Source organism: Canis lupus, chromosome 29 (assembly GCF_011100685.1).
Source record: "Canis lupus familiaris isolate Mischka breed German Shepherd chromosome 29, alternate assembly UU_Cfam_GSD_1.0, whole genome shotgun sequence".
Classification (NCBI taxonomy): Eukaryota; Metazoa; Chordata; class Mammalia; order Carnivora; family Canidae; genus Canis; species Canis lupus.
The window spans coordinates 26,912,280-26,931,234 of record NC_049250.1 but is presented as its reverse complement, the minus strand read 5'-3'; the positions used below and the strand labels follow the sequence as shown (position 1 = coordinate 26,931,234).

The following is an 18,955-nucleotide window of genomic DNA, read 5'->3' as shown; positions in this document are numbered from 1 at the left end:
ACAAAATATTGTGAGGACTAAATACTAAACATCTCTATTAATTATTATCACCCTGGTACCCAGAATGAGCTAGACTAGGGTTCTTAAAACTCAACAAATGAATTATTAAAATCACAACAAAATAAGAACTATTTTTTATAAATTTGTGTAATGTCATGATATATATATATGGAGATATATATATATTATATGTATATAATATATATATATTACAGAGAGGCCTTTAAAATAAGAATTGGAAGCTGGTAATATTAAATTATCTAAAAGCACCCTCTAGTGGCGAAAAAGCAATTCACATATAAGACGAGCAAAATTATAAATAAGTATCCTGACAGTAATAATTAGCTGAAACATTTCTTTTTTTTTTTTGACTGAAACATTTCTAAATGAAAAGAAGTGTGGTTATCATTAACTTTGTTTTAACAATTTTCCACTGCTCTATTCAATAACATAGTCAGTTGTAAAAGTTAACCTTAGTACTAAAAATATATCCATCGGGGTTCCCTAGGTGGCTCAGCGGTTTAGCGCCTGCCTTTGGCCCAGGGCGGGATCCTGGAGTCCCGGGATCGAGTCCCGCGTCGGGATCCCGGCATGGAGCCTGCTTCTCCCTCCTCCTGTGTCTCTGCCTCTCTCTCTCTCTCTATGTCTATAATAAATAAATGAGTAAATCTTAAAAAAAAAAAAAGAAAGAAAGATAACTACTTATCAACCCCCTTTAAAAAAAATAAAAAATAAAAATAAATAAAAATATATCCATCATAGAAAATACATATACCTGCAATGCAAAAAAAGACTCAAGACTTCTGCTGACTCTCTGTTGCTGTGTACCTCTTCTATTATTTTTAATTCCCTGAGTACAAATCAAACATGTCTAATTTGATATTTCTACTAGCGACAACTGTTTAAAATTTTAAATATGATAGTTTAAATCACTAAGTATTGATCATAAACCAATAGTTTTTGCCATTAAACTACATATTATTAGAAATATCCACAATGTTTCATGTTTTCAACTGCTATATTTTACTGGCCAAAGAAAATTTTTCTTAGAAATCTTGAAATGAAATATATTTGTAATATTTAGATGTCATAAAACACTTCAATAAAATAATTGCAATTTCTTTAAAATATGATGGCACAAAAAAAATTGCCAATGAAAAGCACTATCTCATTTTTAAAAATCTGTATTTTGGCTTTGAACATTTTTTTCTTATTTCAGTGTGCTCTTATCTTTCTACCTATGTCTGGCTAAAAGCTAAGACATCAATAAAGACCACCTGAATTTTTTTTGCTTCATGTCTTTATTGAATAGGTTCAAAAATGAAGACAGTATTTGTAATAAAAAAAAAAAAGAGTGAACAAGAGACAACAGCAACCATAATAATCTTACTTCTCAAGCTAGTGACTTTCAGAATAATATATAAGCAATTTTTACATTTTTAATTTAAGCTTAACAATCATTTCTTTATTCTACCACACTGGCAAATACTTGTAAAAATAAATAAAAATAAATGATGCATAGATCTAGGAAAATTTCTTATAAACTGAACTATTGCACAACAAATCAATGTGAGAATAATATATGTAGGTAACAAAAACGCATTTAAAAACACTGTCACAACATATTTCATAATTTCTAAGTGTACTTCACCTATTTACTGTTTATAATAATCTCTGGGTTCTAGAATTGGATGATTTTTTACCAACTCATTTTCCATGTAGTACATTATAACATTTACTGGCTACTGCAAAATTCTGTGAAAAACAAACATGTGCCATTTTGTTTAAGTTCATTTATCTATCCCTTCTTTGGGCTAAATTACCTGGTCTTAAAAAAAAAAAAAAAAAAAAAAACTTGGAAAAAGAAAAATAGTGCTCAGTTCCAGGGAAAACAAAGTTTAAAGTTCTTCATATGATTTGTTAACAGAACAAAATAACATATATTATTGAAATGAAAATCTAATATGTACACTATTCTCCTAAATTAATTACAGCTTATTGTAGTTAATGGACTTTTTAGGTCAATATGACTGAATAAAGACAACCAGATTTAAAATTAATGAAAAGTCAGGAAAAAAACTATAAGGTAAATAAAACAACAATTCCCATTACTTCAAAGTTCATATCCCCTGCTGAATGGAAAACAACAACAACAACAAAAAACACTAAAAACAAAACCAAAAAACAAACAAAAAACCTAAGGAATACAATTATAAAGTATAAGCATAAATAAATTTCAGAGAAAATTAAAAGCCACAAATTTCTGCATTAACCCTTATATTTGCTCACAGTCATAAAAGAGAAGCTAGAAATGACCTATAAAAGATTTGCTTGTATCTTTATAAGATCAAAGCTCTTTTCTTTCTACTCCACAGAAACCACTAAGGAGTTACTGAACATGGCTGCACAGACAATCAAAGTATCTACTACTAAATACTGTCACATTGATAGTGATAATGATTAAAAGCTGTAGGTTAGCCAAAGTCAAAGTACAATTAAATTTTTGTGAATGTTTAGTTACATAAGTCAGCTGTGCATTAAAGCAGTGCATTTTCAGTGTTTTTTTTTACTGTGATGTGAAGGTGTTTTAGTATTAAACACTAAAAATAAAATATAAGAAAGAAAAATTAGTCTCTTAAACAGCTCATCACTACATCTAACTATACTTCAGGGAAATTAAAATTAAAAAATTAAAATACTTCTTACCTGCATGCCTTGTAGTAATGATTAATTATCCAAATTATTTATTAGGGTGAGGTGGTTTGTTTTAAAATCCATCAAAATAATTTCTTCTAATTTTAGACACAGAAATAAACATGTAGAATTTTTTAAGGAATTTCATGCCTCTTAAATATTATGCCTCTTATTTTCAAACTTTGCAAAAAGTAAATTAAAATGCCTCAGACATAAGTTTATAAAAAAGGAAAAAGTGAAATATGGAGACACAATTAGAATATACATTCAACTAACACACTGAGGTAAAAAAATCAGTTATAACTGGAATAAGATATATTTATATTTTTTAATCTTGTGTCTCTGAAAAGGAAATTACATAATTACATTTTAAAGAATGAGTAAAGATCTCTAAATTATAAAATTAATGATATATCAATTAAAAAACAACATAGTATAGGGGTTTTATTCTCTTTTCAATTATTTATAAAATTAATTGTTGAAGAGCTCTTCAGGAAAATGACCTCACATAACTAATTGTAACTGAATGTACTGTTTCCAAAATTCCAAGCATCCCACCCTATAATACTATATGAAAATAAGCACCGATAATATGTTTGTTCTGATTTTTTGCTCAAATTTTTTGATCATCCTAAAGCTTGAAGGGCTGAGCACTAGCATTTGATTTTGTGAAGGTATGCTTAATGTGCTTTAACAACAACAGAAAAGTAATACCTAAGTTAATGATTCCACTTGAAATTATTTTCTGACAGATGAGTGAATATTTCCTTGAGTGGCACAGTTTGGGCTATCAGGTATTAATTATATACAGTATATGTACACATATATATATATACACATACACATTACACAGCCAAAGAATTATGCTCCAAAAATTGCCGAAAAAAGTATTTTGAATAATTTTAGCATAAAATCATTAAAGGAAGTGCTCTAGCTGTGCAAGCAGCAACAGTCATAAAATTCCAGACTTAGCTTTTTCTTTTGGACTCTGTTCACAGAATCATTCTTCGAATGCCACATTCACAGCAATACTTTGCCCATTCTACAGGGTATTTAGTCCCACACTCATGGCAGAATTTTGGTAAGTGTCCTGTTGAATTTCCTTCCGTGCCTTTAATGTTTCCGCCATTAAGTGAAGATATATAGTCTCCATCTGGCCTGAAGGAGTACAGGAAGAAAAGTGGAAACACAAAGTTCTTGTCAATAGTTTTCATACCCTTAGAAAACAGGACATAATATTAAGTATACATAAAAGCTTGCTTAATCTCAATTTTAAGATTTTTCTAGTTCAGATTAAAAAAATCCCTTTTAGTTAATAATTAAATTCTAAATGTTTTCTTTGGCATTGTATTTGTCCCGATTATGAGAATTTTTCACGAGTAAATGCCACCACACTTTCCATCTGCTCAATGTACTAGGCATATACCACAACGGGCATAGAATGGAAATTTATAACAATGTTCCTTCTGCAAAACCATCTCTAAAGAGAAAACTGGAACCTCACCCTCAGGAAAGATGGAGGTCTTTCCTCCAAATATACACTGCAATAATTATGTACATATATTAAAATATATACTATAAAACTATATATACATAATTTTTCTTAATGTGTCCTATTTTCACTGTATCCATGGAGTCATTTCACTCTAAGTCACATCACTATCCTCAGGTTGAGTCTTATTAGGTCCTTTGCTCTAATTTAGTTATACTTACAACACACTCAAATTCTCTTGTCCTTCAATGCTGTACTACAACCCACATGGCTCTAGACACTCTCACTGCCACCCTAAACTGTGTCCTCCGCTTTGCTTTGTTTTCCACCTGACATGCAGTATATGTCATTTCTGTTACGTCTTGTCTTCTCCATAAGACTGTGAGCTCCCTGAGTGTGAGATTTTTATGTTTTGTTACTCCTCTACATCTGGGATCAAGAGAAGTACTTAACATAAACTTAACTCTCAGTAAATATGTTTTTAATGAATAAACGAATGAATGACCAATATATGAAGAAGATAAACCAAAATATTTGATCCTTTTAAAACGATAAACTCTTAAGATTTATCAACAAAAAAATAAACAATATTCAGAATAAAGGAGGGATATAATATAGATATAGCAGATAGAAAATTATAAGAACAATTCTATGCTACTAATTAGAAACCTAAATAAAATTAAAAACATCCTAGAAAGATATCTTATGAAAACTGATTTCAAACAAAATATATTAAACAGTCATAATTATTAAAGCAAGTGAATCAGTAATTGACATACTACTACTCTTCCTTATCATGTGGGCACATGCAGGCGTGCATACACACATACACACAGTGGACTCATGACAGTTTTACATGGTAAGTTCTATTAAACTTTTCCAGCAGAGGGAGGTGAAAAACAACATTCTGTAATTTCTTTTCAAAGGTCTGTAAAACCCTGATATTCAGGCCATTAAGAGAATATAAAATTAGAATCAATTTTGCCTATTAACTTGGAAATATATGTAAATATTTCTGAGCATTTTAGCAAACAAAATCTACAAACATATGCAATTCAAAATGCTTTAGATTTATTCCAGAAAATAAGACTGATTTAACATTAGGAAGTCTATTCATATAATTTTTCACATAAACAGATTAAAGGATCTAAAAATATTGTTTTTATATATGGTAGTCAATAAGATTCACCACTTATTTTTGATTTTAAAAAAGACACTTAGAAAATCAGGAATAGAAAGGAATGTCATTGACAAAATGTATTTAACAGAATCCTGTATCAGCCTTCATATTTATTTTTTTGGTAAAGATTTTATTTATTTGTTCATGAGACACAGAAAGAGAGGCAGAGACATAGGCAGAGGGAGAAGCAGGCTCCTCACAGGGAGCTTGATGTGGGATTCAATTCCAGGACACTGGGATCATGACCTGAGCCGACAGCAGACCCTCAACCACTGAGCCACACTGGCGTCCCAAAGATTTCACTTATTTATTCACGAGAGACACAGAAAGAAAGAGAGAGGTAGAGACACAGGCAGAGGGAGAAGCAGGCTTCCTGCAAGGAGCCTGATGTGGTACTTGATCCTGGATCCTGGGATCACACCCTGAGCTGAAGGCAGACGCTCAACCACTGAGCCACCCAGGCGTCCCTAAGCCTTCATATTTAATGCTGACATTTAAGGAGCATTTTCTTTAAAAGCAGAAATGCCAGAAGAATGTCAGCTATAATCATTTCTATTTTAATATATAATATAGCATAAGGAGAACTCTATCTCCGTTTCTGTGGACACATCTGACATTGGTATAACTTCCTAGCTTTCTTTAATGAAAACCTTTAAAAAGGTGGAATGCCAGCTGTGTTCCCAGGCAACAGTGCTTATATGCAACCCACTGAAATTAGACATCCCCGAGGACAACCTGAAAGCTATGATTATGGGGCTGTTACAAGAGAAACTGGTTCCCTTTGGGGACACAGAATTTCCAATTAAATTGATCATACACCCACCTATTAAGATCTTGTTCTCTCACACCTAAGCTGTCACTTGGACAGCCAAAGAAAATCAGCTCCAGGACTGGGGCAAGGGCTCCCAAGAAAAACACCTGACATTGCCTTCTGTCATTCCCTCTTTCCTGTAAATAACCCCAAATGTCATATATTAGCGTAGGATCACCTCTACCTGAGCCTAAGACAAGCTCTTGATGGACATTTCAAGAGTCCTGACTTAGAGGAAGCGGCATGAGGAGAGGGGAAGGGAAAGTTGAGTCTCTAAAGCCCCACTTAGTGCAAGTGCAAGAAATCACTTTCTCTCTCCCACAATGACATTAAAACCCAAGTCTTTAAGTAAGGAAGATTGATGAAAACCTCAAATATAAGTGTGGCATCATCAGGGCTACTTTACCAATGTGACCTCTAGTTTCTTTTATTGACTTACCTGTGGAAGTTTCCCTATCTTTTCTAAGAGCTAAGCTATACATTCAAAAGGATATTTGTTCCATTTTGTGAGCATTTCTAGGTCTTTTGGGTGGAAGGGTCATCCAGAAAATGTAGTCTATCACATTTCCAGAAAAAGAAATCTGTGAGATTCTTCATCTGTTATGTCTCTAATTATTCCATCTGGGTAGGGTAGTAAGTCAAGTGAACAAGGTTCAGAGGCTTTCTTTTTTTTTTTTTTTTTTTTGGTTCAGGGGCTTTCTATTACACATCAACCATTTAAAAAGAAAGAAAGAAAGGAAAACAAAAAAATTCAAACACATTTTTAATGTGATTTTTGCACCTGCCTATTGTCTCTTCTTTTGTCTACCTCTTTAGAATGAGATGATCTTTTTATTCAAGTATATGTATTTATTAAGTTTTCCATTTTATAAGAGACTGTAAATCCTACATTCAGAATGGGTTCAAAACCCATAACTCCACACATATACAACAACATACTACAACCAGCTTCAGGACTCCAAGAACATTAAGCTCTCTTCTTTAATATTTACAATGTATCAAAACCTCAAGTGAGGGCGCCTGAGTGGCTCAGTTGGCTTAGGTCATGATCCCAGGAGTCCTGGGATCAAGCCTCATGTTGTCAGGCTCCCTGCTCAGCAGGAAGTCTGTTTCTTTCTCTCCCTTAGCCTCTCTTTCCAGCTTGTGTTCTCACTCTCTCTAAATAAATAAATAAATTTTTAAAATCTTAAAAAAAAATCTCAAGTGAAACAGTCTAGTTGCAAAGGTAGCAATTCACTTAATTCCTTTATGGTTCTCATCCCTTGTTATGTATAGGTATCACTGTTAAAACTTTAAAAATCCAAACCAAAGAAATCAAAACCTCTGGGAGGAACGTGGGCATGTTCATTTTTAGAAAGTTCCACAGGTGCTTCTTTCTGAAGAGTAATCTCCAAGATTGACAGATAGTATCTTAGATACTTGAAAATCTATCCCTGGATTTCTGTATATGCTATATATGCTATATACATATGTATATGTATATGCTATATATTTATAACAAAAGCAGACAACATATATACTTATATTTAATACATATATATCACAACAATTTTCTATGAATTGTAGGATATATGTAATAGGCCTGCATTGAGGGCATCTTAAGAAAGCATCTTATGAAATTCATTGTCATATTTATAGTAGATATTTTAATTAAGAAGTTATCCATTGGATGGGGATGGTAAATTAGAGGAAAGTGGTCAAAAGGGACAAACTTCCAGTTAGGAGATAAATAGGTAGGAGGGATGTGATGTATACAACCTACCTACAGCTAACACTGCTGTATGATAGATAGAGAAGTTGTTAGTATGAGAAGATGGATGTTCATCAAACTTGCTATGGTAATCATTTCACAATATATATAAATCAAACCATCCTGCTGTATGCCTTAAACTTAAACAGTGATGTATGAAATTATTTTTGAATAAAACTGGAGGAAAAAAGTTATTAAATTATCCAGTGACTCTTCAAACTCTCATTCTTAGTAGATGACATAATACTCTGTGGAAAACCCAAAAGACTCCACTCCAAAATTGCTGAACTCATAAGGAGTTCAGCAAAGTGGTAGGATATAAAATCAATGCACAGAAATCAGTTGTATTTCTATATGCTAACAATGAGACAGGAGAAAGAGAAATGATGGAATCGATCCCATTTACGATTGCACCAAAATCTACGAATAAACATAATCAGAGAGGCAAAGGATCTGTACTCGGAAAACTATAGAACACTCATGAAACAAAGGGAACAAAACACAAGAAATGGGAAAATGTTCCATGCTTATGGATTGAAAGGACAAATATTGTTAAAATAATCTATGCCACCTAGAGCAATCTATCCATTCAATGCAATCTCTATCAAAATATCACTGACTTTCTTCATAGAGTTGGAACAAATAATCCTAAGATTTGTATGGAACCAGAAAAGGCCCCAAACAGCCAGACGAATATTGAAAAAGAAAACCAAAGCTGAGGACATCACAATTCCGGACTTCAAGCTGATGATTACAAAGCTGTAATCATCAAGACAGTATAGTTCTGGCACAAAAAGAGACACATAGATCAATGGAACAAAATAAAGAACCCAGAAATGGACCCTGAACTTCACGGTCAACTAATCTTAGACAAGGCAGGAAAGAACATTCAATGGAAAAAAGTTTCTTCAATAAATAGTGTTGGGAAAATTGGACAGCCACATGCAGAAGAATGAAACTGAACCATTATCTCACACCATACACAAAAATAGATTCAAGATGGATTTAAGATCTAAATGTGAGACAGGAATCTATCAAAATTCTAGAGCAGAAGAGAGGCAGCCACATCTGTGACATAGGCGATAGGAACTTCTTGCAAGACACATTTCCAAAGGCAAGGTAAAGAAAGGCAAAAATGAACTATTGGGACTTCATCAAGATGAAAAGCTTTTGGGGATTCCAGGGTGGCTCAGCAGTTTAGTGCCGTCTTCATGCCGAGGGCGTGATCCTGGAGTCCCAGGATCGGGTCCCACGTCAGGCTCCCTGCATGGAGCCTGCTTCTCCCCCTGCCTATGTCTCTGCCTCTCTCTCTCTCTCTCATGAATAAATGAATAAAATCTTAAAAAAAAAAAAAGAAAAGCTTTTGCACAGAAAAGGAAACAGTCTACAAAACCAAAAGACAATCGAAAGGGAGAATATATCTGCAAATGTCTTATCAGATAAAGGGTTAGTATCCAAAATCTACAGAGAACTTATCAAGCTCAACACCCAAAGAATCTAGTCAAGAAATGGGGAGAAGACATGAACAGACATTTCTCCAAAGACATATAAATGGCCAACAGACACATGAAAAAATGCTCCACATCAGTCAGCATCAGGGAAATACAAAGCAAAACCACAATGAGTTACCACCTCATACCAGTCAGAACAAGTCAGGAAACCGACAGATGTTGGCGCAGATGGAGAGAAAGGGTGGAACCCTCTCACACTGTTGGTGAGAATGCAAGCAGGTATAGTCACTCTGGGAAACAGTATCGAGGTCCCTTAAAAAGTTAAAAATAGAGCTACCCTATGACCCAGCAATTGTACTACTTGGTATTTACTCCAAAGATACAAATGTAGTGATCCAAAGGGGCACCTGTACCCCAATGTTTATAGCAGCAATATCCACAATAGCTAAACTATGTCAAGAGCTCAGAGGTCCATTGACAGACGAATGAATAAAGATGTGGTATCTTCTTTTATATATACATGTATATATAAAATGGAATATTATTGATCCACTAAAAAAATAAATCTTGCTATTTGCAATGAAGTGGATGAAACTAGAGGGTATTAAGCTAAGCAAAATAGCAAAATAAGTCCAGCAGAGAAAGACAATTATCATATGATCTCACTCATGTGGAATTTAAGAAGCAAAACAGAGGATTATAGGGGAAGGGAGGGAAAAATAAAACAAGATGAAATGAGAGAGAGAGAGACAAACCATAAGAGACCTTAATCATAGGAAACAAACAGGGTTGCTGGAGGGGAGAGGGTAGGTGCATGAGGTAACTGATTGATGGACATTAAGGAGGAGATGTGATGTAATGAGCACTAGGTATTATATAAGACTGATGAGTCTCTGAACTCTACCTCTGAAACTAGTTATTATGGTACATGTTAATTAATTAAAAGTAAATTAAAGGAAATTAAAAAAATAATAATAGGGGCCCCTGGGTGGCTCAGTCAGTTTAGTATCTGCCTTCAGCTCAGGTCATGATCCCAGGGTCCCTGGGTTGGGTCCCTCCCCAACTCTTTGCTCAGTGGGGAGCCTGCTTCTCCCTTCTCCCTCTCCCTCTGCCTACAACTCTGCCTATTTGTGCGTGCTTTCTCTGTCAAATAAATAAATAAAATCTTTAAAAAATAATAATAATAAATTATTCAGTAGCTCTATGAGAATTCATAGGCAGATTTTTGAGGTCACAGGACTAATTGTACTGCACATAAAAATGATTTTTTTTTAATACAACATGAATCATGTAACTAACTATTCCTCTCTTCTGTACTTTGGCTGCTACAAAGTTTGGATTCAATTTATGGCCAAAGGCTAGTCTATATACAGGGACTCATGACACATATTTTGTGGACTAATTTCTTTCCTTTTCTTACCTTCTCTTTTAATTCTCATTTTTCCTTTTCCTACTCTTTCATTTTTATAAAATATTGTATCTCACTGTATGTCATGGATCTCTGTATATTGCCTTAAAACTTTCTGGAATAAGTTGGGATATATACATATATGCACATGTATATATAAAAATTATATATATACACACATGTGCATGTATATGTATATTTATAAAATATCTATAATTGGAAGGATTTCATTATATGCTTAAAAACAGAGTGAATGTCAAGTTGAACAAACATTTTGACAGATAAAAAAGGGATGTACATGGATAATCACAGCCTCAGCAAGGGAATTTAAATGTATTAAAATGCGGCTGAAAATTATAATACCAGTGGTTTAAAAGGTCTACTACTCAATTTGTAGAAGTAAAAATAATCATGATGTACTTAAAATTAAGATATAAAATACAAATAAATCCAGTGAAACTGAACAAACTATCCTCGAGCCTTTACAATAATAATAACTACAAGGTTTAGAAAAAATATTATTTATGCCCAAACTATTTCTTTAATGTAAAGCCAAAATAAATCATATAGCAAAGGAAAAATTAGATTTTCTATTAATAGCCTGATATATATTTTTGTATATGCTCCTTAGAAAACTAAATATATTTTTATTTTAGTTATTAGAATCTCAAAGTTAAACATACCTGGCTATGTAGCTCTCAGTATATGTTTTTCTTTTGTTTGTAGGCACACTTGAGGAAGGATTTCGTGCCAAACTAGGTGGTGTGGTATTTCGAGGTTTGATGTTAGTTCTAGAAGAAAGAGATGGCATAATGAAAAGGTACTGAATAACAAGCATTTATTTCTTATATTGTTTACTGACATGATTAAAAAATAATTTAAAGCTATAGAGAGGTAAATTCAAGAGTAAAATCCAAGTAATTAATTTTAAATCTGAAAACAACAGTAGTCAAAACTAAGGATAAATCAAAGCATTTTGCATTTGGTAACACTAACCTGATGGTAAATAAAGTCAACTAAAAATAAATATATATACATATATATTCATATGTTTGCATATATACGTATATATACATATATACTTACATATGTATGTATATATATATGCTTGCCTTACATGAAACTTTTTAAAGTTTAAATCTATAGTTCCCTTAAATTAGAGATGTGTCTTATTAAATGCCTAAGAATAACTGTTAAATAATGTTATACATTATGAAATAATGGTTAAAAAAAAGCAAAAAAAATTTACCTAACCACTTTAATAATTTCCAATTTATGAAAGACTGTTCTTAAAAACAAAAACAAAAAAACCCTGTTCTTGGGTTATATAATTTTCCCTTTTAAGATTTAATTTCACCAACTATACAGCCTGGGTTATCTGCTCTCAGTAGAAGAATTCTTGTTGGATAATCACTGAATTTCCTTCATGAATCTTCAGGAATCAGAAAGCTTAGACGGTTGAATGATGGTACAATGGTAAAAGTATAGGTTTTGGGATTCAGATGAACCTGGATTCAAATCCTAAATGCTACTGACTAATGTGGAGGTAGTGTCCAACCCGTGTTCAAGTTCCCTCTTTCTAAAATACGACTATCCTCACTTACCTTAGAAGAAGTTATGGATATCAATTGCAATTTATACAAACATTCAGAATAGCTGATGATACTATTATAACTACTATGGCTACTATTTACTGTTCCTAGTTAACATTTACAAAATGCTGCTTACTACATTTGGTATAGTTAGATTTCTAATTGTTTTCATATATAAACTTACTTAATCCTCATAATAATCCAATGGAGTAAGTCATATTAATAACTCCATTTTAGAAATGAGGCAACTGAAACAAAGAACGGTTAAAAGCAACTTAACCAAGCTGACCTATACAGTATGTTACCGAACCTGGGGTCAGATGTTAAATAAAGAGCTAGTTTGCCCCTTAAGAGATTTGGTCAAATCTTTTCATTTCAGAGATATGCAATATTTTGTTATATGAACAAGCAGGATACTTTTTTAAATTCCTTTAGATTGTAAGTTCTTAAACTATAGCTGAAATTTTTCCTTCTTATAGAGCGAAGTTGGGAAAGTGGAAATTCCAAATAGCTACCTCCAAAATACATGCAGGTAATAACAAAATCTACTGTTTCTCAAATGCAAAATATGATGCCAGGTACTATGCATACTTCACTTGGTTTAATCTTCACAGAAACCTCAGAAGATATTACTCTCATTTTAAACTTGAAGAAAATTGTATTTAGAGAAATTAAATAAGCTGCAAATCTATTGTAAGGTCACAGTATTTGCACTTGAATTTAGGTGGGTCATATTATAAATCTTACTATATTCAATATGCAATGCTGTCTGTTGTTCAAAGAGAGGTTGCTTTTAATAGTACTTAACATTATTTCTAAACTTTGACAAGAATCACAGTGCATGAATGGGTTACCCTGGACCTCCTCAAACAGCCACTGACAGTCTAATTATGAGATCTACTCTACTCTTAAGCCCCTCTAGGGATGTTGCGGAAGTGCTAGGTACCTTTTTAGGAACTTCTCTAAAAAAACCATGTGCCAAACAATCTCACTGTGATTCCTCCAGTGAGAGTCCTAAGAGGAATAGGAAGGAAACGGTTTTTTTTTTTTTTTTTTTGGCTCTAGAATAAAGCCTTGTTAGAAATCTTATCATTTTCATATAATACATACATGACATACACAGATAATACAAACACACCTATGGATGTACACACATAATCTCACTGTATTAATGAAGTCATTCAAATAATTAGAAAATAATTTAGAAATTAGAGAAAAATAAGGGTATCAATAATAATAATCATACTAAATATCTATCATGTACTTTTAGTAACAATTTCTAAGAGGTCAAGAATCATTCTTAAGAGACTGGGAAGAACAGTTTTGATTAGTATTTAAAACATGTTGTTATCTCAGTCTCACATGGTCAACACATTTTTGCTCCTGTCCAGACTTTGAAAAGTGCTACCCTTATTCTGTATCTGCAATCTGCTTATTCTAGGTCAAACAATAATAAAAGAAGATTTAATTTTGGAATTATACTTACTCTACCTTACTGCTAGTCAGTATTTCTTTGAGATATGCTTCAGAGGGAACAGAGAAACAACAGTACTAAGAAAAATGGCTCAGGGCACAAATTCTTCCTTCCATAATTTATCACTAACTACTTAAAAATAACACACAGCTGCTGCTAATATTTTAAAGACTTCTCCCATCTTTATTTTATATTTAGTTAAATTTACTCTTCTTCTCATATGTAGTAAGAGAATTCTGTAGTAGGAGTTGGTTTAAAAGTTAACTTTAAGTGAACTCTGTTTAATAATACATTTTTCAACTTTAGTAAGTAATTTATCTGACTCAAATCTCATCATCTTAAAATGAGAGAGCTAGATTTGGTATTGGAGCCCAAATGAGAAAACCCTGAAGACTTCTTTGGAAAGAGTTCCATGGTGACTGTTGTTGCCACTGGCCTCTCTTTTTTGGCTTTCTGAGCCAGTCCAGAAAGGAGAGTGTCCTTGGCAATAGCTTATCTTTTCTTGGTTTTATGTGGAATTCGTAGCTATTTAACCAAAACAGAATCCCTGGACTGAATATTTTCTAAAACCTCTTTGTTTTCTTTCTTTTTTTTTTTTTTAAGATTTATTTATTTATGAGAGAGAGAGAGAGGCAGAGAGAGAGGCAGAGAGAGAAGCAGGGTCCATGCCGGGAGCCCGACGTGGGACTCGATCCCGGGACCCCAGGATCACGCCCTGGGCCAAAGACAGGCGCCAAACCGCTGAACCACCCAGGGATCCCCTGTTTTCTGTCTTTTTATAATAATCATCTCTCAACTAAAAAATAATGAAGAGTATCACCTATTACGTGTGACATAATATCCCCTATACTCTTCTTTTTAAAATTATTAATCCTAAGGGGTGCCTGGGTGGCAAAGTCGGTTAAGCATCTGACTCTTGGTTTCAGCTCAGGTCATGATCTTGGGGTGATAGCCTCAAGACTCACATGAGCATGGGTCTGCTTGGGATTCTCTCTTTCTCTTACTTTGCCCCTCTCACCCTGTGCATTCTCTTTCTCTCTCTCAAATAAATATGTAAAAAATATATATACTCCTAAAAGAAAGCTTCATAAAAATAGTAGCAATTAATAAAGGTGGCTGCTACATCACCCCTCTAAAAGTTAAAATTTAATAGAAATAAAGGTATGCTAAAAAGTTTTATTTAGAATAGAAATGTTCATCTAACATCAGTGTTTTATTTTATTTATTTATTTTTTTTTAATTTTTATTTATTTACTTATGATAGTCACAGAGAGAGAGAGAGGCAGAGACACAGGCAGAGGGAGAAGCAGGCTCCATGCACCGGGAGCCCGACGTGGGATTTGATCCTGGGTCTCCAGGATCGCGCCCTGGGCCAAAGGCAGGCGCTAAACCGCTGCGCCACCCAGGGATCCCAATGTGTTTTAGATCCTATAAGATTATTTAGCACTTCTTGGCTTAAAAATGATTTAAATAAGATTTTTTTAAAATATAGGAATATATAAGTTTATAGTATTCAATTATATAAAGCCCTTAAGGAAATATCTGAAAAAGATTAACCAAACTGAGTTACAAATACTTACTTGTAAATGGGTAATAACTCATGTCTTTTGATGGCATTGTCTGATTTTGTATCACTGTCATACAACCTTTGCACATGTCTTCCAGTTCGAAGTGGAGGGCCTAACTTGTCCATCTTACTATTAAAATATATAAAGGTGTACCCATAAGGAGATTGCTACTGTTTGTTTCTTTATATTAAAAAAATTGTTTTAGACATTATTCTGGTTCATCAGAAATCTATCCCCCAAGCTCTTAATTATTGGACTGCTAGGGTAAGGGCTATCAAAAAGAATCCTCAGATAGTCCATACAATGTCCACTATTAGACTATTTTATATAAAAATTCTGACTATGTAAGACACCCTGCCAGTTTTAGATGAACATCCAAATGAGACATTTATACACAGCAAGGCAATGGAATTAGTAAAAAAAAAAAAAAAAAAAAAAAAAAAAAAAAAAAAAAAAAAAAAAAAAAACTTAAGAAGGACAACTGTTTAAAATAAAATTTGTTGAAGCTAAAAGTAAACTAAAAGTTATTATTTTGAAAAAAAAGTTATTATTTTGGTATATAAGACTAATCTGATGTTTCTTCATATGAAGTTCAGAAATAATCTAATTTTTCTCCTTCCCTGATTGCATAGTACCTTTCTCTTTTTATTATTTTATAATTTGCCCTGCATTTTTAAATTCCAAATATAAAGTAAGGAATCAAATAAGTGATATTTATATTTTTACCTCTATCTTACTTTCTATTTCTAAGAAAGAATGGCTATTTATGAAATTTACATAGAGAAATGTAAAGCATGATGTATAGAAAAAAACATGGGTGGCAATCGGAAAAATTACACGTAGAAATGTTAAGTGGCTATGCCATCTGGTTTTCTATTTTTTTAAAACCAAAAGTATAAAGGAGCTCCATCTGGAGGAAAATAGGAAAAACTGCAGGTTTGTAGAGATGTCATTATTTTACATCAACCAAATAATTGAATCCTATATACTACCACCAACCAATATTCATTCATTGTAGGAAGCAGGGAAAATTAAACTAGGAAGGTAGGAGAACTATCCTAAATAACTACTGATAACAGATCACTACTCGATAATTTAAAAAGGATACTCTTTAAGGGACGCTTATTTGCTCCAATGCATTCTTATTTGCTTCTTGCATTCTATTCATTAACTCTACAAACCTGAGCACCTACTATGTATCAGGCACTATGCTACATTCTAGGGATATAAAACAGACCTTATCCTTATTCTCATGGAATTTAGTATCTAAAAAGAATCTGTCATTGCTCTAGATTATAAGGGTCTCTACAGAGGGACACATTTTATTCACTTGTATGTTTTTTCAGTATCCTATACATAGGTTATTTTATTATAAAAGTTATTATAAATACTTTGCCGATGATGGTGCTTGCATTAGGTGTTTACATCACATTATTTAAAACATTTTAAAGCTTTTAAAAAATGCTTTAAGAGGGATCCCTGGGTGGCGCAGCGGTTTAGCGCCTGCCTTTGGCCCAGGGTGTGATCCTGGAGACCCAGGATCGAATCCCACGTCGGCCTCCCGGTGCATGGAGCCTGCTTCTCCCTCTGCCTTTGTCTCTGACTCTCTCTCTCTCTCTCTGTGTGACTATCATAAATAAATAAAAATTTTAAAAAAATGCTTTAAGATGTGGTGTTCAGACAGACACACACACACACATACAGGAATATTACACAGCCATAAAATGGATGAGATTATGCCTTTTGGGACAATATGGATGGACCTAGAGAATATCATACTAAATGAAATAAGTCAGAGTAAGATAAATACTATATGATTTTACTCATGTGTGGAATCTAAAACACAAATGAATAAACAAAGAACAGAATCAAACCTATAAATACAAAGAATGAACCGATGATTGCCAGAGGTGATGGGAGATAGGGAAAAGGGCAAATAGGTGAGTGAGATGGGACATACAGGATCCCAGTTATGGAATGAATAAGTCAAGTGAACAAAAGATACAGCATCGGGGGGGCTGCCTAGGTTGCTCAGTTATTTAAGCCTCTGCCTTCAGCTCAGGTCATGATCCCAGGGTCCTGGGATCAAGCCCAGCATCAGGCTCCCTGCTCAGTGGGGAGTCTACTTCTCCCTCTTCCTCAGCTGCTCCCCCTGCTCATGCTCTGTCAAATAAACAAATAAAACCTTTTAAAAAAAAGGGCACAGCATCAGAAATATAGTCAATGCTATTGTAACAGTGTTGTTTAGTGACAGATGGTAGCTACATCTATAGTGAGCATAACATACTGAAAAGTTAAATCACTATGATGTACACCTGAAACTAATTTAACATTCTATGTCAACTATGCTCAAAAAACTTATAAAAGTATTCATTAAATATATGTTTTATATAATTTCTAAAATGTTTCAAATTAAAATTTGATGGGTTATTTGTAAAAGATTACTAGAAATTTTACTTATTTAATAAAAGTAAAAATTAAGTAAAAATCAGATTTTTATTTGAATTGCTTAACAATTATCAAAATATTATTGTTCCAAACAGTGGTTATCTCACAAAAGATATCTGTTGCTTTGGAATAAGTAATAAAAGATCTTATGTTTTTCTCAGAAGTATCGAAATTAAGATTTAGAAAATTTAAAACTACATTTTTAAAACATTTCTCTAATATGATAAGAACTACTCAAATCTTACATATGACACAACAAAGTTCAATTTGAGAAAGGAGATATGTAAAATCTAATAAAAATCTAAAAGTAATTATCTAATGCAAGTATTACATATTTTCCATATATGAGAGAATTAATCAGTATTTTCAGATTTTGAAAACCTAGTTGAATGGCAGGTTCCAATGATGATTTGTTTTGTTGTCCATACAGTTGTGTTATAAAACTTAACTCAGATGATCTACCTACCTATGTATATGTTTGTGTGATTTGTATACACATATTCACAAAGTTTGAGGAATATAATTTCAATCTGATAGTAATCCATTATGGATTACCTCTATGCTATTTTTCTTTTAAAAGTTCCAACTTGGTAATGTTTGTTATATTACCCAAGAGCTGAAAGAAATTCAGACAGAAATAAAGAAATCTATTCAGAAGAAGTAGTCTTGTTACTGCTAAAAAGAGGATATTTTGAAGTCAACTAAGTCCACTCACACAGCACATATCTGGTGCAGACTAAGCAATATGATACACATATGATTTCAATGCCATATGAAATTCAAGGATATGTCCTTAAATTGGCATCTAGATTTGGTCAGAGTAAACAACAAAATATTTTTTAATTTCTTGTTCTTTCAACTCAGGAACAGAAATACGATGGATTATTAAAACTTAAAAGAATCTTTGGTTCCATGGACCACTAGTCAACCCATAGTCAAACTTTCCAGATATTCCACATGACTTAAATTTTTCCTATGAAGGGCCAGACAAGGGGACGCCTGGGTGGCTCAGCGGTTTAGCGCCACCTTCAGCCCCAGGGCATGATCCTGAGATTGATACTGAGACCTGGGATCGAGTCCCACGTTG

General features: G+C 33.2%; 1 protein-coding gene across 5 annotated transcripts in view; it reads right to left on the bottom strand.

Annotated features, from left to right (window-relative positions):
- The window catches only part of ZC2HC1A (zinc finger C2HC-type containing 1A), a 113,666-nt gene that overhangs the window by 64,463 nt on the left and 30,248 nt on the right, over positions 1-18,955 (bottom strand). For 3 of the 5 annotated variants that reach the window (XR_005381112.1, XR_005381113.1, XM_038579574.1), the window contains exon 8: positions 11,470-11,577. Coding sequence is in view for 2 of the 5 variants with exons in the window: in XM_038579574.1 (XP_038435502.1) it covers positions 11,470-11,577 (108 nt within the window). In the remaining 3 variants the exon portion in view is untranslated. Of the gene's footprint in view, positions 1-1,282; positions 3,853-11,469; positions 11,578-18,955 lie in introns of those variants that run through there. The other 2 variants (XR_005381111.1, XM_038579573.1) reach the window with 2 other exon arrangements.